Source organism: Thamnophis elegans, chromosome 1, assembly GCF_009769535.1.
Source record: "Thamnophis elegans isolate rThaEle1 chromosome 1, rThaEle1.pri, whole genome shotgun sequence".
Lineage (NCBI taxonomy): Eukaryota > Metazoa > Chordata > Lepidosauria > Squamata > Colubridae > Thamnophis > Thamnophis elegans.
In genome coordinates this window covers 27252431-27279986 of record NC_045541.1, presented here as the reverse complement: position 1 = coordinate 27279986, position 27556 = coordinate 27252431, and the positions used below count along the sequence as shown (strand labels likewise).

The window sequence follows — 27556 nt, the reverse complement described above, 5'->3', positions numbered from 1 at the left end:
AGCAACTCATAAACACAATTGAGTGATAATATACCCTCCCTTGGGATATTCTGTAGCCTAACCGCTTTATGAAAGAAATGTTCAAACCTGATTGTCTGGTAGTGACACCCTGATTTATAATGTATCCTGCAAATAGTCAGATAGTTCAGTTGGATAAATGGTGGTACAGAGTGGTACAGGAGCCTGTTCACCTAAATACCTTAGAAACTAATGCACGAGGATGGTTGGTGGGGCAGATCTGGGGCTGGTGGGGCAGGGCTCTTATCAAGCACCTTTAAAAGCACAACAGCCTCCCCTTGAAACATGCCCGGAAGGAATGCAAAAACACAGGCTGGAATTTGCAGCTCTTCGACTGAATTCTGTTTTATATTTGAAAATCAAATTCTTTGCTTATTTAAGGAGCAATAACTCTGTGAGCATTATGTTCATTCATTACCTTAATGGCAACTCCTTAAGCATGCATAGGAATCACTGATGCACTTAGGTGTATATATATATGCTATACAGTTCTGTTTAAGTACATAACTATGATTTGATATAGATATAATGAAAAAGAGCACATGTAACACCAATCTTAAGGGACTAGTATTTCTCTTCATTTCAACACTAAAAATTATCCATCTTTCTATAAGTAATATCCTGAATTCTGTATCAATGCCTACTACACTTCAGAAAATCTATTATAATTTATTGAATTGTGCATTGGTCATACTCTCAAAATTATTTTATACAAAAGAAAAAAAATAGCCCAATACATTCCATTCACAAAGAGGAAGGAGGAAATAAAGCTGGAAAAGATATTTTTGAAAGCTAAACAAAGACCAACTAACTGGAAAAGCTATCAGTGGAACATGGGAATTTTCAGTTATTTGGATATTCAAAACCGGTTGCAGAGAATTTAGAAAACTCCCTACCCTAAAGTGATTTAGGGGAGCCCAAGGGTCAGAAAGTCCTTCTGTCCTTGTGCAACACTAGGTATTGTTCAATGGATTGAAGGATATTGTTGTAAAAGGGATTAGAAGTGGGGAAGTTGTGCATTTTCCCAAATGTCCTTCATCACTGACCAGAAGTAGGGGAATTGCTGGAAGAAACCTCTGGAAGGTCACAATAAGCCCTAAATCAGTTTATATTTCAACTATATACAAGACTCATTGAAGAAGAGCCTAATGCTGAGAAAGACTGAGGGCAAAAGAAGGGGATGACAGAGAATGAGGTGGCTGGATGGAATCACTGAAGCAATAGGCGTGAGCTTAAATAGATTCCAGAGGATGGCAGAGGACAGGAAGGCCTGGAGGAATGTTGTCCATGGCGCCGGACACGACTTCGCAAATAACAACAACAACAACAGCATATACAGGAGCACCCACATGAATCTAAAAATGTGTAATATAAAGACATTCCCTAGGATTGCGGTAATGATATATAGAACTGAACATATGCAGATCTATATTGTATACTGTATGTATATAATACATTCAAAACTGAACCTTACAAAAGGATATTTCTCAGATCAGACTTTTGTCAAAATGCAAGAGATGGGACTATCTACCAAAATCTCAAGGGAAGAACAGGAAACAAATTATTTCCCCGTAATCACAAAATATTATGTGCAAATATTAGAGTCACAAAGATGGTTTACACATATATAGCCAACCTTTCTAAATCAGCAAGCTCATCTGAACTTCTAAGAGTATATTGAAACTTCCTGATACTTAGAAGAGGGCTTAAAATAAACATAAGAAGAGGGGAATATATATAACATATTATATACAATGTAAAAAAGATGTTGAGACTCTACAGAGAGTGCAGAGAAGAACAACAAAGATGATTAGTGAACTGGAGGCTAAAACCTATGAAGAACAGTTGCAGGAAAGACTAGCCATGCAGGGCATGGCTAGTCTAGTGAAGAGAAGGTCTATGGGAGACATGATAGCAGAGCTCCAATATCTCAGGGGCTGCCACAAAGAAGAGAGGGTCAAACTAGTCTCCAAAGGACCTGAGGGTAGTACAAGAAGCAATGGGTGTATCAAGGAGAAAAGACTTAGAACTAAGGAGAAATTTCCTGACAGTTAGAACAATTAATCAGTGGAACAACTTGCCTTTGTAAATGTTGTGAATGCTCCAACAGTGGACGTTTTTAAAATGATGTTGGATAACCATTCATCTGAAGTGATGTAGGCTTTCCTGTCTAAGCAGGGGGTTGGACTAGAAGACCTCCAAGCGGTCTTCCAATTCCATTCTATTCTAACATAATAACAGAAGTCAAGACTTCCTTAAGCTGTATCAAATTGCTGAAAAGTCCATTGCAGTTTGTTAACTGATGCAATGTTTTTTTTTCATATTTTTAGAGTGCAGCTCTAAACAGCCAAATAAAAATGCTGTATCTGCAATTTGAAGGACCAAAGTTGATAAAAAGATGCAAAGATCTCCCAGAGCAATCCCATAAAAGAAAACATTGCATGCTATAATGTTATTAACTGAGTTACAGGGGTCATAAAGCATGCTAAAGGAGAAATGCTCTTGTTTTCTTACATTGTAGTAAAAATTATTAGCTTTACAACTGAGGCTCCATTCACAAAAACACATCCTAGTCCTATACTTCCCATCTTCAAGGCATCTAGCAACCACTGAAGCTGTAGAAAATGTTTTGTTTTTCAGATTTATTTTGTTCTCCAGGGGAGTGTAGCAGAATGGACAGGAGGCCAAATCTTCACTGTTGAAAAGGTATTCTCAACTCCACTCCAAGGTTATATATTGCAATTATTTCTCTCTCTCTTTTCGGAATACAATTTTCATTGGACTTTTTTTTTCTAGTTTATATTCTCTATCTTCAGCACTTTGGAATGGGGCAGGCTATAAAACTAAAGTAAATAGATCTATCCAAATCCAAGGCTTTGGTCTAATATTTGTTCTCATCCAGGCTGTGAAATGGAATGCCAACTTAGCCAAATCCACCTGGTATGTGAACCTCCTTCCCCACTCTTGTTGATTATCAGAGCCATTTGTAGGAGTCTTGGGGGGGGGGGGCGAGAGGGGTGTTTTTCACAATGTTTTTGCTTGCTTGGATCATTCCACTGGGGATTTTAATTAATGTGGTATGGGTCCTCAGGGGCCTGCTGCCTTTTTCTTCCCTTTGATCTTCTTGACCTCATGCTGAAGGAAGTATTAAGCAGTACCTTTTTGTTTTAGCTACATTTAAGTAGCAATCCAATGCATTGTTCAGGCCATTTAAAACCCACATTATTCTAGGAGCCCTTCAAAAAAACAGCAGGACGAATTGCTGGCTTGCTGGAGCGAATGAACGACTAGCATTCAAAAGAAAACCGGGCTCAGTGGAAGGCTGATGATTACTCATATTATTTTACAGGAAATGTTTCATTTTTAGTCAGCCTTTTTTAAAAGAAAAGAAAAGATGGCAAGGAAGTCCTACAATCAGCTGAAGAGAGCCAAGAAATGGCATGCTAATGGTATACTAGTGGAAATTCTGGTTTATTTTGACAGGTGCTGATAAATCTCAGTGGTTCCTTCAGGCAAACAATTGTGTGAGCAGGGTTCCTGGAGGAAACTACTGGCAAGTTTTAAATCAACAATACAGCACTATTAAAGGTGATATATTTTTACTTAGATGGGTTTAAAAAATAAGCAATCTTGTGCTGGAGAGGAATAATTCAGGCGTCTTTCTAAAAAAGATGGAAGTTTTCCTTTTCAGGGCTCTCAGATTTGGGTTGCAAAAAACTGGGCAACCCCTATATGGCAGCGAAGACATTTTTTCCAGTTTTTATGCTTCAATATTTGAACAATATAAACTCTATAAGATGTTTCCCTCAGTGTTTGAGCACTTGCAATCAGTGGTGGTATTCTGCTAGTTTGGACCGGTTCAGACGAACCTGTAGCAGAGATTGTGGGTCGGGTGGGCCCGGCCCGCCCACCCACTCCAGCTCTATGTCATGCTACTTAACCATGTTTTTGCATCAGGGTGCATGCACAGAAGGCACGCGTGTGAGCAAAGCACATGCGCGACGGGCCAGGCACATGTGCGGAAGGTGCGCATGCATGCAAAATGGGGAACTGGTGGTAAAAACAAGTGAAAACCACCGCTGCTTGCAATCACATACTATAAAGACCTGCTCACCATTTTTCCTCTTTTCTCTCACTGTCTCTTGTTCCATCAGCTCACTATATAAAATCCATGACTCTGTCTTATTGTTTTTTAATTATTAGATGAGCTAAAGTTGAAGTGAGGATGAGAATAGCATACACACACAAACACACACACACACACACACACACACACTGCTGTTTGTATTCAAGTATATAGATAATTTCAAGCCTTTGTGCATTCAAGTATGCAACTAGATAGAACTGTTTTTTTGTATCTGGCTTGGTTCTGTTGTTCTCCAAATTACTGTACATTCTGCAATGTGAAGCAGTTTAGAATATGTGGTACACAATCTGTAAAGTTAAATAAAGGAACTTTTTTCCAGATGTAAAATTGTGACCCTTTCAACGAAGAATGGGACCCCAAAGGGACCAAAATCAATTCATTTATGTTTTTAAAGGGTTTGCCTGACTCACACCATATTTTTATAAAGATCTATCTTTTTATAACCAAGGGCATCCATAGAAGCGGTCATTGACTTCAAAATGGCAAGCAGAGCTGCGCAATCAAAGCCTTGCTTCTTTTTTCTTGTCTGTGCAATATTTGTGTTGCATTAATAAATAGGGGTGGGGCTTTGATGTCCCAGTTCTGCCTGCCATTTTGAATGACTGTTTTTCTGGATGCCTCGGTTATTCCACCATAATCTACAAAGATGTCAAGGTTTAAACACTCTGCAATTAAATTCTCTCCTCCAAAAATACACTCTATTATTTTTCCAAGAACTATAGCCACCTACTGACCCTCCAATCTGCTGGGGGCCAACACCAAATATCACTCATTCCAAGGTTTTTTGTCATAGTATCTACAGTGCTACACCTCTACAATCTAAGGAAGTAATGGCTAACCTTTTTCTAAAGATATGCCAAAAGAGTGTGTGTGTGTGCGCGTGCGTGCGCGCATGCGCACACACTATCATGCGTGCACCCTCCCCCACTGCATATGCACAAGCGACCCATGTGCATGGTGGGGAATTTTCGCCCTCCCCAGACTCCGGAGGCTTTCCTGAAGCCTAGGCAAAAACAGGCCCAATGGGTCAACCGGAGGTTTGCCCGTTGGGCTGTTTTTCCCCCTCCCCAGGCTTCAGGAAAGCCTCCGGAGCCTAGGGAGGGTGAAAAACAGGCCCAGAGGGCCAAAAGGAAGATCATTCCAATCCTCACCCTCACCTGGCCCTCCGGAAGGCCGAAAATCAGCTAGCCGGTGCGCACATGTGTGACTCAGCTGAGGGCTGCCGAGGGCTACGGTGCCAACAAATATGGCTCTGCGTGCCACCTGTGGCACAGCTACCATAGGTTCGCCATCACGGATTCAAGGCAATGGCTCTTAAATTCCCTCAGCTTAAATATCCTAAATAACTTAAATTGCCCAATGATTGTAAGTTCAAATAACTCTTCTTAAGTTAAGTATTACTACTTTTAGAAACTAACATTGGTTGTGATTTAAATTTAGGACAAAGTGATGGTCACTCTCTATATTAAACAGAGTAAATATACGATTTTACAAAATAGTAATACTCTACCCAATAATGTACCCATGAATCTTATTTCTTATAGAAAAAATATGTTGGAAGAAAAACTAAATTACTCTGTCCTAGGGCATATTTAAAGGCTATTATTAAGCCAAAATATAGAAAAGATTGATGCAACAACAAGGCAGCCTTATCCAATTCCTGGGGCTTTCCAGCCCTACTGAACTCTTTCATCCTTCCAGCCAACCAGAAGTAATGAATTGTGATCCAATGCATTTCAAGAACACAAGAAATGGAGAAGAATGCAATAAAGAATGGAGCATTAGAGATAATTGTTTAACCTTGGGAAAACTTTATCAATCCATCAGTATTCTCTGGAAACAAAAGCAACAAGCAACATAGAATGCAAAGCTAGAAAATGTTTTTTCTCTCTAGATTGTTTTGCCTACTGAAGTAAACACACTAGTTTTTGGATTATTAAGGGAAAGAGAAGAGAAGAGAAGAGAAGAGAAGAGAAGAGAAGAGAAGAGAAGAGAAGAGAAGAGAAGGAGGAAGGAAGATAAGAAATGTTACTTACAACATTGCTAAATATGCAATAACCCCATATTTATTTTGATATAAAGCTATGATTTAAAGCTATGGGTATAAAGAGAGGTGGCAGTTTAGAATTTTTACTTACTATTCACAACATTACAGTGAAATATCATATTAACAGAACTATATCTCATTGTTGTGATATATAGTTGTTCTTATATTTCTGCTTTTCCTATATTGTTTATGTAACCTGTATCTTCTATATAAATATCTGCTAAGACAGCAATAGATTGCCTCTTGAAAAAAAGCTTCTTTGGGACAACGTTGACCTCGATGACTGAGAATCTCCATTGACATTGGACTCTACCTGTTTCAAGGTAAACATGTTTTAAATTGTAAATATAAAAAACTGTGTCTGTGCAATATTACAATCAAATTTATCACAGAACCGGTGTTCAGCCGGTTTGGACCGGTTCGAGCGAACCGATAGCAGAAATATTGTGTAGTTCAGAGAACCGGCAAATACCACCTCTAGTTGGGCCCATCATCCTGCCCCCGTCATTCCCTGTCCTATATTCCCTTGGCTTTTTTAGCTCAGTTGTTTCACAAAGCAGAGCGGATTGCCACACCTCCGCTGAGCTAAACAACCGCTCAGCTCACCAGCGCTGACACAGAAGGAGTTTTTTGAGTGCTGCATACGTACGCGCGCAAAGCATGAGCATGCTCTCATAGAACCGGTAGGAAAGTATTTGGAATCCCACCATTGATACTCTCTATATGAGCTAAAAATTATCTAATCACACCTTCACTGAACGATATCGTTAGGATTTTTTTTAGAGGCCCATTCCTTTTCCATCAAACAGGTCAGCCACTAAGACCAAACCTACTCTCATGCTGACTTTATCAATCACTTACTGGTGCCACATATATTCCCCCAGAAGATAAGTTAAGTGACAAGATCTTCCCTTATCTTTTTAGTAGTTCTTCAGATGTCTTTCCTCCCACTCTCTACCTTAATTGCAAAGCAGCATTCTGAAAAAGGATCTGCAGACTTTCATTGTCTTTTTTCTGTGCAGCTGCAGAGGAGGAGATTTGACATAACCAGTAATGCTAAAATAGAAAGGTATTCCTTAAAACAGAGATTAGTATAGAACTACTTCTATAATAATACAATTTGGAGGTTAGGGTTTTTAAATGATGGGGGTCAATCATTGAAAGTTACCCTGGGATCATATTTTGAGGGTCAACATTCAATAAATGAAATTTATTCATTTTATTCATTTACTGTGAGGTGCTCCAAGATTCTGCAAAGAAAATTTACAAATACAAATACCACACTTTTCCCATTCTACACCCTGATGCACTCATTTTGTACTTGATTGAGCTTTTGCAACAGAAAGGACAAAAAGAGTAAAAACTTACACACTATTTTCTGAGAACTGATTCCCCTTTATTTCCAGCCTTCAAATTTTTACTATTCTAATTCAACAATGAATTTTCTACAATTGTCCAAAGAGGTGGAAAAACATGTTTGGAAAATTCATGTCGTACTTCATAAACTGGTTTACATCCTCTAAATTCATTCAAAATATCTCTAAGCCCCCACTCAAATTCTTGTATAGTACACGACAGGCAAACTTGATGCACCTCTTATTTTAACTGGCTATATTGGTAATAAACTGGTAATAAAAATAAATGCTATATTCCCAAACAATACATAGACTGAAAGGCTGACATTCGCAAAGACTGGCAGAAGTAGATTTAATGTAATAGCATTGCTGAAATCAGTTTGTCAATTATAACTCATAAATTTCTTGCCATAATTTCCAGAGCAGGGCATGTGGAGAAAATATTGATAGAACAAACTGCAATTCATTTCATTTTAATTATATTTTTATTACTATATCTTGTGTAATTTTTTTTTAGTCACAATAAATATTAAAATACAGTCATTCGACTTGGTGGTCTCTAAGGGCTGCAGCCAAGGAATTCAAGGCAGCTCTGAAACCTTCAAATGTGAAGTTCTACCCTAAATAATCTACAGCAATGTATGGCACAAGCAACTAAAAGCAAAAATGTAGATGAACCAACAACTGACAGGGCAAGCCACAATTGTTTTCTTTAACTACTGTTTTGCTAGCTTATAAACCAACCATAAATTGGAGTGACAACTAAGTTCACTTAGCTGTTTTACCTATCCTCTAATTCTATGAATCCACCTGGTTCGCTGATGGTAATAAATCAGTGATAAAGGACATTTACTAACAGTGGTCAAGTGTGGTAAAACATGATTTATCACAGGAGACAGAAACCTACACTCCCTCCATACTCTTATACTCTTTGTCCTCTTCTTGTAAGACGAAGAGGAGGAATTCAAAAATTATTCTAATATTTTTATTACATGCACCTAATGTTTTGCTAGTAAAACTATTCTCAGTGCAGTTACTTATTTTCACTAGTTTTGTTTGGTAAAAAAATAAAAATTATTTGGCATGAAGTTGGCTTGCTTCTACAAACTACCGACTATAAGTTTTATGCCAAATTAATTTGTTTCTTCCAGAAACAGCACAACCACAGTCCTCAACTCTTCTGTATCATTTACCCGGAAGGCAGATCGCATTCTCCGTCAATCAACACTGATTGTAAACCTTACACAACTGCTTATCACAGTCAGCTCCATTGGTAGACCAGATCAGGAAATCAATTCCACAGGAAGGCCAAAACTACACATTTATTGAAATTAACTATAACAGAACTGTGCAAATCTGATTATACTCCAGGTCTCCCACCCACCCTTCTTATACTCCAGGGAATCGGGTAGGTTCTTCCGAACATGATTTTGCTTCCCAGGACTTGAAAAATGTTTTGGCCCGTTTTGCTAGATAACAGTTCTTGCATACATATAGTCCTCGACTTACAACAGTTCATTTAGTGATAGTTCAAAGTTAGAAAGGTGGTGATTTATGGCCATTTTCCACACATGGTCACATGATCAAAATTCAGATGCTTGGCAACTAACTCATATTTATGACAGGCACAGTGTCCTGGGGTCCTGTGATCATCTTTTGAGACCTTTTGTCAAACAAAATCAATGACGAAACCAGATTCACTTGACAAATGTGTTACTAACTTAACAATCATAGTGATTCACTTAACATCTGTGGCAAGGTCGTAAAATGGGACAAAAATCATTTAACAACGATCTTGCTTAGCAACAGAAATGTTGGGTTCAGTTGTGGTCATAAGTTGAGGACTACTTGTCTTTGTATCAAAGTCATCTTCCTTAGTCTCTACAGTCACCTCCCTGAACACTTTCACCAACAGAAATGAAGGGATCCAGACTACAGATAGCAAAAGACTCCAAAGAAGTTACCAGTTTAAACTCCTATTCGACCAGTGTAGGAGTAGCTACAATGTCCAATGCTTGTACTTTAGCAATTCTATTAGCAAACCTGTTATTGTAAGCCATCCATCCTTCCAGAGGTGGGTTGTTCCCGGTTTTACTACCGGTTCGCTTCACACACGCAATTTACAGTGAACTGCACACGTACATCCACTACTAAACAACATGCCGGCAACAGCAGTGGCGACCGGGGAACCAGTTCAGGGGAGTGGCCACCCTCGGTCACTGCTGGTTCTGTGACCCAGGCCAAAATATGACTACCGGTTCGGCCGAATCAGGCTGAACCGGGAGCAACCCACCTCTGCATCCTTTTTTGTGTTTACAGATCTTCCTCTGTCCTCAATTCAAAGTAAAGAACACTAGAACAATGGAGTAAGCTAGAAATGGCTTGTTTTACTAGCTGGCAATAAAAAAGATTAAAATCTTCAGTGCCTCCATGGAGTATTCTTTAAAAGCCAAGACATAAGCCACAGATACAAAGTACAGTTGGCAGCAGGAGCCTTTGTCCAAAGCTTATCTATTCACCATTTTATTGCAAAATGGTTATTCTGGAATATAATCTTGCCTTTGCCCTAATTCCTTAAGCAAATCAAGAGTATTTCCTAAAAAGGATTAAGCAATCTTAGTAAATTGTTAATGGTTTGTGAAAATGAATCTATCCATTTTGATTATCTTTTAAATATCTTTTAAGAGCCAAGGTGGCGCAGTGGTTAAATGCAGCACTGCAGGCTACTGCTAGATCAGCAGTTCAGCGGTTCAAATCTCACTGGCTCAGGGTTGACTCAGCCTTCCATCCTTCCGAGGTGGGTAAAATGAGGACCCAGATTGTTGGGGGCAATATGCTGACTCTCTGTAAACCGCTTAGAGAGGGCTGAAAGCCCTATGAAGCGGTATATAAGTCTACTGCTATTGCTATTAAAATCCAAGGAGGATGGACTTTATTCTGGTTCAAGTAATTTTTTAATAAAAGGAACAGTGCACTGGAGTATTATATATTGTCAGTATTGTTTTCTGGGGGAAAAAATGCTTTGAAAGAAACCAGAATAAGGGCTTTCATCTCCAAAGCAAATATGACTGGGTTCAATCCATATTCATTAATTCTGATCAATCATCTCAGGACGTAATAATGAAAAGAATGTTACTGATGCTTTTGTACATAGCTAGGATCAATCTATCTAACTCACTATGGAAAGAGGTGTAATAAAAAGGCAACTTGTTGCTAACCTGAAAGTGGAAAGCAAAGTCAAATGCAAAATCTGAATAGCTTACAGGAAATACACCAGTATTTAAAATATTAGAAATCCTGCCAGTAATGCTGCAACAAACTACATAGTTATTTTCACTGCTGAATGTAATAGTTTAAAAAGGTATTACGTTCCAGCAGGTTATAAAAAAGATGCTTGAAGAATTGGCTCACAAAGATTAATGTATAATATTAATGAAAATATGCACCCACATTCAAAACTAATCTGCTAAGTCACTACATTAGTTTAACATCATAGTAGAGTGACAAATATATTTCATTGTAAACAACTGCATGAATCAACATATTGAAGTAAAAACTTCAACTCACATTTTTTTACAAAGAGGCAACGTCTTTCATCATTTCTACTCATTTGCTTAATTAGCAAACTAATTAAAACTATACCAATTATTATATCTCTCTTATAATTAAGACATTATGGATATTACACATTGTTTTCATGTTGGTCCCTCCACAGAAAAAGCTGTTGTTGATAAATGTTGCCTATGAATTTAAGTGATGGAAATTTTCATCTTCGGGCTTCAAACATGCCCTACAACTATGGTGTGCTGGAGCACATAACCATCACACTGAAACAGTTAAAAGGGAATTTTTCTTTTAATAAAACACACAAATGAAAATCCAGAAAGAAGCAGTAACTACAATTGCTCTCTTTCCCTATTTCCATTCTGCGTTGTTTGAAACGTCATATCTTCAGATATGGGTGCCCTGCAAGCATTAGCGTTTTCCTACAATAGATTTGGTTGTTCTCTTAGTGTGGTATCTAGTTGTCACTAAAACTTTCAACATATATTTATGAAAATTACTTTCATTCAAGTAAAATGACTTTATGGGTTAACTTGTCTTCACTTGTACAAAGAAGGATGTATTTTAATTAACTAAAAATGGCTTTCTGGCTACTTTGATAGTATTCTATCAATTCTTACGTGTCATTTTTAAGAATACAGAATAACACTGATCTTTTGGTCTCTAATCCATTTTAAGGACAACAAAACCAAAAGAGTGAGTCTGAATTATATCAGAAATATGTGAGCATAGTTAATATTATCATACTTCCATTTGATTCATATTGCATATAGATGTACATTCCTTATTATGCATTGTTTAAGATGATACTTGGATTCATTTTTCAAAGAAATAGTAGAAAACAGTAATAGTTAAGAAAAGAGGAAAGCAAGTAGGCAGGCAACCTGCTTGCTTTGGTATGCAAAATATCAATTTTTGACATCGCTGGAATATAAAAAGGAATGTTTACATTATAAAAAGTATTTGGACTGAAAAGATTTTAATATTTTTGCTGCCAATGCATAGGCTTAATTATTAATTCTTGGGGAAACATATTAAAAGTAAATACATAAAAAGAGCTATTAAGATTTCAAAATAGAAAAATACTTAGTATTTAACATTTCTAAGTTTCTATTTAGAAGCAGAAAACCACTATTTGTATTCAAATAAGTTTCAAAGTGCACATGGTTTAACATAATGTATGTTCGTTCATTTTATAACTAATTCATGTTATAACCTTATATATATTTATCTGGAAATAAGCACCAATGAATACTATTGAGCTTAATTCTGGGGCCGAATTGTGCATTTTAGTAGATCATACTGACATATTGCCGAGTTATAGAATCTGATCCAGGGATCTTCAGCATTTCCTCCTTGGATGTTCACACAGCTGGGAAATACCCAGTCAGAGAAATAAGTTGAAGCCAAGCCACAATCCTTTGTAGATTGAGATAATATTATGAACTGGACCCAGGAACTATTAGTAACCAAATCATAGACCGCAAAACCAGCAGATTGTTGGGATCAATATGCTGACTTTGTACACTGCTTAGAGAGGGCAGTAAAGCACTGTGAAGCTGTATAGAAGTCTAAGTGCTATTGCTATTATATTACAATAGCAGTTCTCACCTGCTACTAACCTGACTGCCATACTTTATGCTGACTGCAGCTTTCAGAGCCCATCATAGTGGTTTAATCAAATGGCGATGAGGTTTTGAGGAGGGGCTCTCTCTCCCCCTCCCTCCTTCCCTCCCTCTCTCTCTTCCTTACAAGTTTATCCATCTTTTCAATCTGTCATCAACTTATTGACCACATATTCAGATATGGAAAAATTAGGAGACGTAACATCTTCATTCATTGATATCCATTAATATTCTAGCACACAAGTTGCAATTATCATGGATGCCCTAACTTAATCAAGGCCTATTTGTTATTTCCAAAATAGTAGTGGATTTGCTTTGTTGATTAATTCAATGGGACATCACACTTATTTAAGAAATCCACAGGTGCATGATAGTCCATGAAAAATTCTGATTAAAGAGGCTGTCTTGTACAATGTGTCAAAGACTTTCTGAAGCATTACACGCCCGTTACCACCAAATTAGTGTGACTGTGATTTAATGTAACTAAAATAGTCTATAATAAGATATACACTGTTTTCACTAAAGGGACAACCTATACTCATGATGGTGAACCTATGGCACGCAGAGCCCTCTCTGTGGGAACAGACACCGTCGCCAGTTGCTCTTCTGGTTTCCTTCGGGTGCCGAAGCGCCTGAAAGCAGCCCAAAAAAAGGTCAAAAGGCCATTTTGGGGACATTTTTTGAGCCAAAAACGGAATGAAAATGGCCCGAAAAATGACCTGAAAAACAGGCTTTTTGGGCCATTTCCAGGCTGGTTTTTGGGCTGTTTTCAGATCTTTTGGGGGCCATTTTCAGGCTGCTTTTTGGGCATTTTCAGGGCAATTTTTGGAAGTTTGGGGGCATTTTTGGCCGTTTTAAGGCTGGTTTTTTGGGCCATTTTCGGGCTGAAAACGGCCCCCAAAATGGCCCCAAAAAACAGGCATGCATGCGCCAGCCAGCTGGTTTTCGTGTTTCCGGCACTCCAGCACACACACACACACACATGCAAGTGCATTCCAGTTTGGGCACTCGTTACCAAAAAGGTTTGCCATCACTGACCTATACATTATTTACTTTGAATATTCTAATATTGTTCAGAAAAACACTCACTTGAAAATTAACTGGAATAGCTTGAGCCATCATAAGTTTTTAATCATATTGAAACCTGACATTGATAAATTCATTACTCTAATGGCAGGGGGGGAAATGTCACTGAGTACTTTTCTCCATTCATCTGCCTTCATTTGGTTATGAAACTGAGAGTAGGCTTTCTTCACAAATTTTAGAGAGAGAGAAGTTCTACCTCAATTCTCTCTCTCAATTCTGGTGAGAGAGAAGTTCCCTGAGAATGGACTCCAGCCAGTGGTGGGATTCAAATAATTACCAACCGGTTCTCTGTCCTAATGACCAGGTGGGTAGGCGGGGCTTAGCAGTCATGTGACCATGTGGGTGTGCCCAACTCAACATTACTCAGGTCGATGGGCGCTTCGCCTTAGCTGTTACAATGTAATAAGGGTTAACCGGAGAGGCAATTTCTGTAAGCAGGGCAATAAAAATTAAGCTAGAAACAACACCAGAATCTTTCCTTCCTGCCTTCCTTACAGGATTAGCCCTGTAAAGCAGAAAAAAACCAAAAGAAGATGTATTCCAACAACCAGTTCTCTGAACTTCGTAGAAAGTTAAGAACGGTTCTCCCAAATAGGTGCGAACTGGCTGAATCCCACCACTGACTTCAGCGCAAGTCCGAAAACTCAGAAGACAAAATCCTTGGTCCTGGTGACTGACCCAGATTGGATCCTACATTATTATCCTGGATCACATATATTCCCCTTCATTTCTTCACAAAATTTAAAGCTGGACAAGTGTAATATCTGCTTCAGATATTGTTTCCCCCGACTATGTTCTGAAAACGAGAATTGTACATAATGTTTTAAAACTTATATAAAATTCTCTTTTGGTTAATCTTACATGAAGCTGTCAACTGAGGTAACAAATTCAGTCAGGGTCAAATTCTGAAAACTCTTCCTCAGTCTACTGCATCTGAGAGAATTCTTCAGGAGTCAGCACTAAAGTGGTTTTTTTTAAACTAAGATAAAGACTAGTAGGTTTAGACCTATGTTACACAAAGGAAAGAGATACCGTGCAGTAACAAATCTCTTAGAACAATACAATATTAACCTAAGAACCCAGAAGGGGGCAGGGAGGAAAAATAAAACTTTAACCAGCATTCTCATTTACCCTCTCCCTTTAAATGACTCTTTCCCAATTTCATGTAGAAGCCACGAAAGATAAATTTGGATTAAAGTGAAATTTTGTGTCTTGGATTTCCACTTAGCTCAATATAAAACAACAGGACCATTTTTTCATAAGTGCAGTTGAAGCACTAACTAGATCAGGGGTCCCAAACTTTTGGACCTGAAGGACCACTAAATTCATAATTTTAAAAACCCTGGACCACTAATGTGATCTGCCTAATGACTGGGTGGGTGGGTGGATGTGGCCAGATGTTCATGTGACTGGGTGGATGTGGCCAACGTGATGTCACTCATGTAAAAGGGGCGCTTCACGAGCCTCTATTTGCCCCTACCCTCCCGGGCTCCTTAGGGCCCCAATAGAAAGCAGTTGTTGGAGCTAAACAGCCACCAAGCTGGCTCAGTTCAAATTGGATCTGACTGAGAAGGAGGCTCAGGAGAAGCACCTCACAGAGGACTATGAGCATAGGCTTTCCAAGAGGGAAGACCTGCGGGAGTGCAAGGCATGTACTGGTGCCTGGAAGCTCAGCGGGTTGAGATAGTCAGGCAGTTCCAGGCCATGATACAGTCCCACTGGAACAAGGCCCTCCGGCTCTTTGCCACCAGCAGCACTTCCCTCCAGCCTTCACTCAAAGCCCCACACCAGGAGGCTGAAGCAGACCCCAAGTCGGAATTTCTGCCCCCCTCCAACCCGTACAAAAAGACCGCAAAGGGGGAGACTCTCTGCAGCAACACAAGCGTTCATTGCACATATCCGGCCTAGGGGCCGTAGTTTGAGGACCCCTGATTTAGTGCAATATAAAAAAGGCAAATAATTTTTCTGCGGACCACCAAATTTTCTCATGGACCACCAGTTGGTGAATGTTGAACTAGATCACATATCTGCCCTAGGTTAACATTGCAATTCTTTCAGAAAGATGCACAATTGAGTTCAATGAGGTATCAAAGTAAGTCAGTCAAGGGCTACAAAGACTCCACAAGTATCTCATACCTGCTTGCCTTCAGTTTAATAATTCACTGTCACTGTAACCATTGGTAAAGAGGAATTTAAGTCTAATCTAGTGTCTACCAGTTACTGCTTTCAACAATTAACTGAAATACTGTCTTCTTGTCCTATTCTCCACTTTAGGTGATTATTTAGCAAATTCCTAATATACTTCACCGCCTGGAACATAAAAGGGGGTAAATTATTAAAGAAAGATTAAGGAAGGTACAAAAATCAAGTGCTGGTTTATCTTTTTTTAAAAAAAAAAAGTATTGCTATAGTTAACTAAAACTTAATTCATTGTTCAGTTATAAAGAGCTTGCTTCTGCAATCTTGCAAAAATAAACTCCAGATAAGGAAAACTCTTTCTTTTACTTAGTTCCAGAAGAATCTGTGCCTGTTATTAAGATCTATTAATTTTCTGAAAAATAACATGTTAATATAAATAATTGAACATATTGCTCTGATATAAACTGGAATTTAAAAAGCTACAAAATTTCAGTCACAGTAAAAACAAAATGGTAAAAAACACCTTTAGTGGTAAAAATAAAGGATAAGTTTAATAGTTTCCCTTTAAATGCAAAATTAAAACCCTTCCTCCATAATAAAATCACCGTTACTGAAATATAATTGTTCCAAGAAAAAAGGGTACAACTTATGACACTATATAAAATAGTGTCATTTTATTTTATTTTTTCATTCAATTATGTCTGATTCTGGGAGTCCCTGGACAAGTCCTTGCAGTCTTCTTGGCAAGGTTTTTCAAAAATGATTTGCCATTGCTTTCTTCCTAGGGCTGAGAGAAAGTGACTGGCCCAAGATTAATCAGCTGGTTTTGTGCCCAAGGCAATTCACAATCTCCCAGTTTCAAGCATGATGCCTCAAACACTACATCAAACTGGCTCTTGTCTTTTTATTACTCTATGTTATAAATGTCTTTTCCATAACAAGTAGGAAAGCCAAACTCAAGAAAATATATTGACTTTCCTGAAAATAGAGGGAAATAATTCCTTCTATGCAAATGAGCATTGGACTATAGATCCTGACTGTAGTTGTGGTGTCTATTTACAACACTTATTGATTTCATTATGTCTATTGGCTGACTATATTACAGAGAACACAATTTCAATCATGAGGACTATAAGTCAGGAATATTAGCTTGTGATAACATCTGAGCACCTCTGGGTGTAATATTCTGCTTAGGTTTCATTCACAAATTATTCTGAGTAAAGATGAGCATGCACTAAATGTTCAGTGTTTTTTGCTTCCTCGACTTCTATTTTCCATGGCTTTTGCTTTTATCTCAAATATATAACCATATTAATCAACAGGACTCTCGTGAAGGAATTTCATTAGACCTACAAAATGTTCTACTGCATCTTCTTCAGCTATGCCCACGGTATTGAACTTTTGAACAATGTTCCATATTAGGGTAAGTGATATATTATGCTAAGTGCAGAAAAGGAATAAGAAATAGTAAACCAAAGAAATTAAAAGTAAGAGATTAAAAACTGTGAAAGGAAAAGGTAGAAGAATCAGTTTATATCCACGCCATTCACTATACTTCTTCCTATGTTTCTATACAACAGGGATCCCCAACCCCCAGGCCGAAGTCCACTACTGATCCTTGAGCCATTCAGAACAGGGCTGCGGAAGTGACGGGCAGGCAGGCATACACGCATCCCCATGCGCAATTCAGTGGGTGAGCACATGCACTCATGCTTCATTTGCGGTGGCCTATGTGCCTGCCACTTGCACAAATGGAGATGCACATGTGCGTGCACTTGCCTGCCACTCACACAGCACCAACCCCTCCCCCCCCACGAGTCCACAAAGCCAGAGAGGTCAGGGAACTCTGCTATACATACAAATACATTTGCTTGCAATTCATACTTTCCCTGTTGTTCTTTATATTTGCTTGTTTTGAAAATCTCATCAACTCCATCCAGCTATAAATTTCATAGTCTTCTCTTCCCTCTGAATCTATTCTATATTTATTTTGCAATTGCGATCCTCGTTCATTCCGCTTATACAATCCAACTATCTTATTTATTACAATTTTTCTCAATCTAATTTATTTTACGATCCATTAGGGAATATAAAATGCAGGAAAGCTTTCCAGGAAGAATGAACTAAAATGTTGATAGTACCATTGGGCACTTTCTCGTTAAAGAATGAAGTAGGACTATATCAGTTGTGCTGCAAAAACCCTTACAAATCTAGATGGCAGCAATATTCAATTTATTTTTCTATTTTTTGTTGCCAAATAGTAGTAGTCTGCATTTCTGAAGCCCATCTATGATAGGCCTAGGGTAAGGAGAAGCTTGAGTCTCTGTGAACCAATTGAGCCCACAGTAGCCATATCCCTTGCTTCTTCTATTTGAGCTGGTTCCACCACAAAACCGCGGTAGACTAAAGCGCGTGTGACTAAAGCGCGGTGACAAAACCGCACCGTCAAAACCGCGCGACAACAGCGCTCCGACAGAAGCGTGCTGTAACATAACCCTAAAAATAACCCTAAACCTAACCCTAAACCTAACGCTAAACCTACCCTAAACCTACCCTAAACCTAACCCTAAACCTAACCCTAAACCTTACCTTAAGTTAAATCGCGCTTCTGTCAGCGCGCTGTTGTCGGCGCGCTGTTTCGGCGCGCTTTTGACATAGCGGTTTTAGCGCCGCGGTGTTGTCGGCGCGCTTTTGACGTTTGCGGTTATGTCGTGCCACGATTTGAGCTCAGAAAACCATCTAATTTAATTTAAAATTTAAAGCACCATTCTTTGACCTCTTGCTTCTCCAATGTGGCTCATTTGCATGATTATCTTCTTTCGCAACAGACATCTAATGTATTGGTAGAGAAACAACTTTTAAAAATGATTACAGGTAGTCCTCAATTTACGATGATTCATTTAGTGGCTGTTCGAAGTTAGAACAGCGCTGAAAAAGTGACTTATAACTGTTTTTATCTCCCCTAAATCTCCCCTAAATAACAATTGAGAAAGGAATCTGAATTCTGATTTCATACACTAGTGAAACTAATACCCATCTCCATCCATCACACTGTTGTGTTTATGAACTACAAATCGAATAAGCTATGATTAATTGGATCCACGCAGCACATGAAGGCCATACAAAATAGTCATATTGACAGCAGTGCACATGCCCACCCACCATCAGGAACTGCCCCAAAAAATCTTGTTGTTCTAACTTTCTCAGCCACAGACTTTGAAGGGTATGTATCCACTTTGGGTACCTGCCTAACTTCAGTTCTGTGGTCAGGGGGAAAAAAGGGTGGGGAGCTGCTAGCAGAACTTGCAGTATAATTACTAGAATCCTCCTAAGGAGATTACACCAAGAGTGGAGCAAAGAAAGCAGATTAACCTTTTGAATGCACCCACACACCAGCGTTACACCCCCCCCCCCCAATCCCAGGCCTATATGTGTGCCCCAGGAAATTTGCTCTTTCTCCTTAATCTGGTCCAACAATAGGGCTTTCATTCGCTGTGGAGTAATTATTGTTGTGTTTGGGTGTGACAAGAAGGTAAAGAGAGGGGGGAGAGAGAGAATGTAAGTACAAGGTGGAAATAATGCAGTTTCTCCATCCTCCACAACTGGGATTGGGGACCCAGATTGATGGGGGGCGGGGAGGTTGACTTCGCAAACTGCTTAGAGGGCTGTAAAAACCCTGTGAAGCGGTATATAAGTCTAGAATAGAATAGAATAGAATAGAATAGAATTCTTTATTGGCCAAGAGTGATTGGACGCACAAGGAATTTGTCTTTGGTGCATATGCTCTCAGTATACATAAAAAGACAAGATATATTCGTCAAGAATCATAAGGTACAACACTTAATGATAGTCATAGGGTACAAATAAGCAATTAGGATATAAGTCTATTGCTAGGGCTATTCGTGCTAAGGCGTGCGGATGACGAGGAGAAAGCAAAGCGGCCCTCGGCTCCGCACACTACCCTGCTCTGCCAGTCACATGGTGTCCGCGTCGCCTAGCAACAGCAAAGCTAAGAGGGGAAAAAAAGTTTTCGTGTTCCACTTCGATTCTGCCTCAGACTGATGGAGGGGCGGGCGGGAAGGTCAAACTCGGGCAGTCGTCCGAAAGGGCCGTCCGCTAGCATTAACGCCCTAGCAAGCCATCTCTTTCGAGCCAAACGCGCGCGTCCACGCACCGGGCTGCTAGCCGGAGGAATAGCCTCGGGGGGGGGGGACCCTTGCGGTCAATAAACCCTCCCTTCCCTCCCTCCGTCAGGCGCACCACAGACGCTTTTCCTATAATAGCCAACGGGGAACGGCGGGGTGGGGCGACAAGAGCCAAGGCGATGAATGGCCACCGAGATGCGCCTCCAGCTTGACTCCGCTGGGCTTCTTAGCAAAGGCGGCTCGGAAGTTGCGGCGGGGCTGTCAAAAAAAAACTGGGGGAAACTCGGCAGTCCGCCTCTAAAAACGGGCAAACGAAGGTGGAGAGTCGGGTGGGAAAGCGAGGGGGGGGGAGAATCCACGCGCTTTTCCTTTGGGACACCGGGGAGGGGGGCGTCGTGGAAGCCCCCTTCTCTCTGAAGTGACCTCAACGAAGGACCATTTTTTAAAAAAACCTGCAGCAGATTGTGTGTTTGTGTAGTACATCTAGTGCGCGCGCACGTGTTGTGCGTGTGTAATTATCTAGCATATATATATATATATATATAGATATAGATAGATAGATAGATAGATAGAGAGAGAGAGAGAGAGAGAGAGAGAGAGAGAGAGAGAGAGAGAGAGAGAGTGAGTGAGAGTTTGGCTTCTTCTGCAGCCTGGAGAGTATCTGCTGCAGGATTTTAAAATGTGGTCCTTCATCCAGGCCAGTTCAGAGATCTATAGACTGACCCTACAGCTGAGCCCTTTTTCCCTTCCTTCCTGGCCTTTTCTTGTCGACCATCAAAAGATGTCCACTCGGGGGAGTGGAGGAGTCTTTTCTCGGGCTATAACCCCGTAAACAGGCACCGAATTTCAATTTCGCTGGATGCCAGCGGGAGCTCCCGAGCGGACCTGCAGAAGTCGGTGACATTCCCATTCTTCGCTCGGTTCGGGATTTCCCCTCCCGTTCCTCCCTCGGCCTTTCCCCAAATTGGAGCCCTCGAACAATTCCCAAAGCCCGGCCAAACGCGGGTCCTGTGGACTAGGATCATGGAACTGTAGTCCAGAGCATCTGGAGGACGGTTCAGGCTTGTGCTAAACAAGACAAAGCCCGGGTCCTCTCCGCTGATGTCCAGAGCAGAAGCGGACTTTGGGGGGGGGGGCTTACCTTGGCAGCTCCCTTTTAATAGGCAGGCAACGAGTAAGAGGAGCAGTTTGCAAGCAGCTGCCCGTGCCCCGTCCATGCGCTGCTGCGCTCCCATCTGAGATGCTCCGATCTCCCGGCACTTTTGCCGGGCTGACCTCTGCTGAGGAAAAGCGCGCTTCTTTCTTAGTTTCTCCCCCCTCCTCCTTCCTGGTCCCGCTAGTTGCAGAAGTAAGGAGTGCTCGTCAGCTGAAACATCGCGTCTTCCCTAACTCTCCCACCCTCCAGACATTGCATAAAGCTCTTTATACCCGCCGGCCCCGGAACTAGCATGAAACATTGTTCCAAGCCCTTGTAGATGGGGCGGGAGTTGCCACTCCTTCTACACTTTGCAAGGAGCGGGGCGGGGCGGGGAGGATACTTGCAAACAAAACTTTAAACCACTTCGTGCCGCACGGCTGGCTGCCTTTGGAGAGGAGCTGAACAAGCTTAAAAAATCTGAATGCCGGGAGGTTTGATTTAAAAGAAATCGTTACTGTAAAAAGTTGGAATCGGTGGGCATGTTTAGAATTGATGTGTGTTATTTCAAGGCAAGGGCTAAGTTCCCACTTTTAGAAGAGTTTTTAGGAAAGTTTTTTTAAAGGCCTCCTTGTTCAGCCTTAACCTGTAGGCTACTACATAGATATTGTTTTTTTTAAAAAAAAAAAAAACTTGGACTGGATAAATACTTTATCCAAAGTGATGTGCTTGCAATGTTTGAATATGTTTAAGTCCAATAGCATGTGGGGACCTAGAATGTGTATAGCATAAATCTTTATTACTGTCAAAGACCAGCAATACACATTACTTTTTACACTATATTAAAAAGTACTGACATTAAAATATAATTAAAAAGTATTGACGTTAAAAGTGGATAATAACATACATGTTCTCAAATTGTTCAGGTCACTCCCTGGTTTACATGAGTGAAAAGCAGATAAGTATGGGAGTAAATACAATGGTCCAGAAATTGTTAGAGATATGTCCAAATAATTGGTACAAGATGACAACTATATTTCTGTAACCAATTTTTTTCTTGGATCTAGCATGTGAATACAAATGCCTGCAAGAGGAAACTCTTGCAGTTAAAAAAATATTCACACAATTCTAGCTCTATTATTCATGTCTGTCCCCTGCAACATAATATTTGTACCACTTCTCCCCTGCCCTCCAAATTTGATAAAATCTTGGTTCTTTCCTGGACAAACGAAATTATTAGTACAAACACCTCAGGGGAGAGTAACTAAACAAAGAATTGAATAGCATACAATAATTAAATGTTTATAATACTCTGTGTTAAATAGTTACTTTCCTGTGTTTAGATCTGTGGTGGGCAAAACAAAAATGAGATTTAATGACAATTCTAGGTGATTTGAAGAATAATTCCCAATTATATAACAGTAGTAGTAACATAATGAACATTTAAATCCTGGTGAACATTTGAAATTAAGAAAGATGGAAATACAGTATATATAGGAGAAGGGGAATCAGAAGTGGGTTGCTTCCAGTTCAGCCCGGTTCAGGCAAACCAGTAGTAGTGGTGGTGAGAGGCTACGCCCACACTTACCCGGATGCTTCTGCGCATGCGCAGAAGCATCACAAGCAAGCAAGCGCGTACAAGCGAACCGGTAGTAAAAAAAATGGAAACCCACCACTAATTGGAATATAGTAAGGAAGGAGAACAAGCACCATTTAGCTTTGATACCTAGATTTCTGGTATCACATTCTGATACCTGTTTCCACATTTCTTCAACTAGGTATCTCTCTTATACCAGGCATCAAGCCTGCCACTCCTGATTGAAGTGACACGTATTTTGCCCGGGGCAGAACAGTTTCCATTGGCTGATTGGATTCAAAATAGAATCTCTCAACATCAGTACTGTCCTTTTTTTCCCCTAGAGGAATTTCATAGAAATAATCAATGGCGCAAAAGATTGTCCAAACAAATGCAGCCCCACAGCCCATTTTTCATAAGTAAAATTGAGCAATTTAAAATGCTGGGTATTACCTCAGAAGACAATAGAAATATAACATGGGGGGAATGAGGAATAGTATTTTAAATATCCCCATTGTTGATTCCCATGGCATTCAAAAAATACAATAGAATCACTGGTATTTCCAGATATTCTAGATCCAAACACTCACTATAGAAATTAAAAAAAAATTGCAATGACTAACATTATTCAAGTTCTGTGAATGCTCTATGCTGAAGAGTTTTCAACATAACTTTTCTCCCACTGTCAAGTTATAAAGTTCAGAACACCAAAGAAAACTGAATGAAGTTCAGATTTGACTGGAAGAGCTTCAATACTTCATTGCAGAGAACAGAATTAAGGTTTGTCATTTTTGGTAATAATTATGGTGAGTCTGTGCTCGCTCCAGGAACAGAAGAGGACAATGCACCCTGGTTTCTACTGTATATATATGATCACTTTATAACCTAATTAAAAGGCTGGGAGTAGAAGTTATATCCTATCTACCTTTCGTTTTCTCCTATCACAATGTTTCTCAACCTTGGCCACTTGAAGATGTCGGGACTTCAACTCCCAGAATTCCCCAGCCAGCATTCACTGGCTGGGGAATTCTGGGAGTTGAAGTCCAGACATCTTCAAGTAGCCAAGGTTGAGAAACACTGTCCTATCATATAGTTTTGGAGGGCGGTTGGTGTCTTTTGTTAATAAGCAAAGGGTGGAGCAATGCACAGGAAGGCATTTATGGCAATTTGCCACGGCCAACTTGCCATGACTAACATGCCAACCGCCAACTCGCCACGACTAACTCACCACAGCCAACTTGCTATGGCCAATTTGCTACAGAACAACTTGCCATGGCCATCTCGCCATGGGACAACACGCTGCGGTTACAAGAGTTACACTGATATCAAATAAATTGTGAAGTAGAATCATTAAAGAAAGAATGCAAAAGAGGAACAGAATAAAATGTTAATGGGAAAAAAATAAAATGTTTTTATTTATTGTAAATAATTAAATAGAATTGTTACATTGTCGTGCAGCGAGTTGGCCGTGATACGTTGGCTGCAATGAGTTGCCCATGGTGAGTTGGCTGTAGCAAGTTGGCTGTGGCAATTCGTCCCATTCCTCATAGGAACACCCTATTGCCAAGCAGAAGTGCAAGAGAAATATAATTATTACAACTTCAGGGAAGTGTTAAATAGCCAAATTATTGCACCCCATTCAATGCCTTTGGGTCACAACTAGCATTGTCCGGACCTCTCCATTTTTAAGATGCAGAGCTTTTTACTTGGTGAAATTGGTCTCATTAGTTTGAGATGTCATAAGATATGAAACTATTATCTTAGTTGCTCTGTCATAAATGAATTCACACATATAAAATAGCCACTCCAGTATCTACACAACACACACAATAAATATATGCATCCGAAATTGCAGCTTTTATTCCAAGTATTATTCCAATAGTGTTAATTGTTTCTATAATTATATATTTTAATATAAAATACTTTCAGCATTGCCATTTTAACCCGGTCTACCATGCTAGTTTCTTGTGGAGGTGAGGGAAACATCTGCAGTCCTGAGCTCTTCAGAGAAAAGACAGGCTATAAATGCAAAAGACAAAAACCACATTTTAATGGGTGAGAAGTCAAATCCAAATGTATAATATTTTATTGTGTAGCTTCAATATACAGCTTTTCTAATGAGCTATCATGTAAGAAAGTTTGCAAGCTGCTGGAGGTTTTTTTTTAATGCCTAGAACTACAAATTCTTGAGTTACATTTCTGCTTGCATTGCCAAAATAAAATGCATGATTTCACACCAAGGTAGTAGATGCTTCTCTCAACAGGTATAAATTTGAGGAGTACAGATATTATACTCTGCATTGAAAGAGTCTTTCGTACAAAGGAAGGCAAAATTATATCTACGTATTTTTTTATTTGAAAGTAAGGCAGAACTGTTGATTGTGTACTAGGAGACAAACATTTCAGCCCCTCCACTTTTATTCCTCCCCACCCCTTACTAGATCACTCAAGGATTCTAATCTCCAAAATATTTCCATTAAGGCAAGGAGGAGGAAAAAGAAGAAGGAAAAAAGCACAAGTGTCTGCAGGTTTGGTAAGGTTGTGATTTATGCAGGTTCAGGGCTGCTTGGGGTATGGTACGACACAGCACCGGGGTCAAGCCACAAGAAACTCTGGGGGCAGATCAGAATATTCAATGAGCTTCCTGGCACCTTTGAATCACAAAGAAGGGATAAGATCTCTCCATCACAAGATCCAGAGCCCTGGAGATTGGAGGAGGGGGGGAGGAAGAGAAGAGGCGGGAGGGAGGGAGGGAACAGCTTTTCCAGGCTCTCCGCTGTCTGCCTGCCTGCCTCTATGCGCTGTGGGCGAACGGGGCTTGAAACATTCCTTTCTGCACGGAAGGGCTTTTCCTATTGTTGTTTGCTTTGTGGTGCAGTGGAATTCTTGTCGTGGTTTCACAGCAAGTCCCAGGCAGCAAGCTGGCCAAATGAAACCAGCTGCTCTTGGAGAAGAAGGGATTGGAAAGGGGGAGGGAGCGGTGGAGGGAGGTCTCCCTTTTTTAATCCCAAGCAAAAGGAAAGGGGTAGGAATCTAGGGAAAGCTGCTGATCTCTATCGCCCCAATAGAAAACAGAGCCACTGTTGCTTATTGGCTGCTTACACTAAGGCTGCAAGCGAGCAAGCATGGCCAGCTGAGGCCTAGACACAATACTGCAGCTACCCATTTCACTCAAGCAGCCGGGTCCCAAAGAAAGCTGGAAGATTTGCAGTCAGGGAACCAGAAGGTCTGAAAATGCAGGGGGGGGGGGATTATCAGCATCTTGTTAACAGCTTAGCTTGACCTCTACAGAATTGTTGCCAGTCACTCTTGGAAAGACGCTAGAGCTTCTAAGGAAAACCACTTTCCAAATGTGGAAATGGGGAATATTGCTTATTTTGAACTCAGTTTTCCTATGATGCCTGAATAGTATCTTTTACAAATCGGAAAAAAAAACCATTTTGGAGTGAATTCCACAATGATACATTGAAAGTGACATCAAATAATGGCACAATATTAACCCTTTTTGACTTTTCATGTTCAAAGCTCTGTTTTATTGCATTATCCTTTAAATAGGTAAATATATTTTATTTGTTTATTTAAAAGATGTATATATGGTTGCCAAGATAACTTCTGAAAAAGAATTGTGAGGATCACATCTTTTTTTTTTTAGACATGAGCATTTCTCAGAAGTGAAGAGAGTTTTATGCTCATTCAGTATACCACTTTAAGAAAACATGACTGGTTTCAGGTATCTGTACAATGCTTAAGCCACAATTTGCCTAACTCTGGTTAATTGCATAAGCTACAGGAGCTGGATTCACATACTGAATCAATAAATGAAAAAGCACAGTAGGGTGTAACATGCTGTGTTACTTCAATCTTTCTGACAACACATATATTCCAATTTATATTTAAAAGCCAAGTATTGGCTATAGGATTACTTAGGATTGTAATCTTTATTTTAAACCTAAAAAAATTGGGTACTATAAAACAACTTTGGTTCTTTTCCCAGCATTTCAGTCTGAATACCTGTTCATGTTCAACAGCATTGTGAACATTAAAATGTTCTATAAGGGTATTGATTTATTTGTTTGATGAGAGGTTTGTGTTTGCTAAGACTCTGACCTCAGTCAATATTATCATTCAGGTTAGGAAAGGAAACGATACTCTTGGTGATTTAAGAAGATATGCCACAATTGCATTTGTTTGCTTAGATTAGGGAGTGTTTGTCTATTCACTTAAAAAACCAGAAAAGTTGTTAGTGGCTTCCTGCTCAAAACAGTCCATTGCACAAGTTGCTGGTAAATCAAATACATGACCCAGCCACTCAGGTTAAAAATGGGAATTTGGACCAGAGTTCAGTTTTTTGTTGGCTCAAAGTGTAGCAAACTCTTTAGGTTAATGTATGTCAAAATTGAGAAAGGATCAGTAATTAAAGAGGGGCAAAGCATGTCAAAAAGTTAAAGCTAAAATGATAAAATAATTATTAGTAGCCTCTAGCAATTTTGTTGACAACGTCTCAGAAAATGAAAGACAATACCATTTAATTTTCTTATTATTACAAAGACTTAAAATAGCTATTTTGACAGAGTAAAAATTGGACTACATTAATAGTTCAGCAGCTTGGTCATGTAACATGAATTGTAAAATGTTACATTGCACTTAAATATAGTATAGTTTATATTATATGGATTTAGCTAACTATGATAAATGAACCTAGTGTTTCTGATTTAAAAA

The 27556-nt window shown here is 39.6% G+C and overlaps 1 protein-coding gene across 1 annotated transcript in view; it reads right to left on the bottom strand.

The window, feature by feature from the left end:
• The window catches only part of LRP2 (LDL receptor related protein 2), a 161947-nt gene extending 140586 nt beyond the window's left edge, over nt 1-21361 (bottom strand). Inside the window, 1 exon segment of the mRNA XM_032224888.1 lies at nt 21268-21361. Coding sequence (XP_032080779.1) covers nt 21268-21361 — 94 coding nt within the window.
• Nucleotides 21362-27556: the final 6195 nt, after the last annotated feature.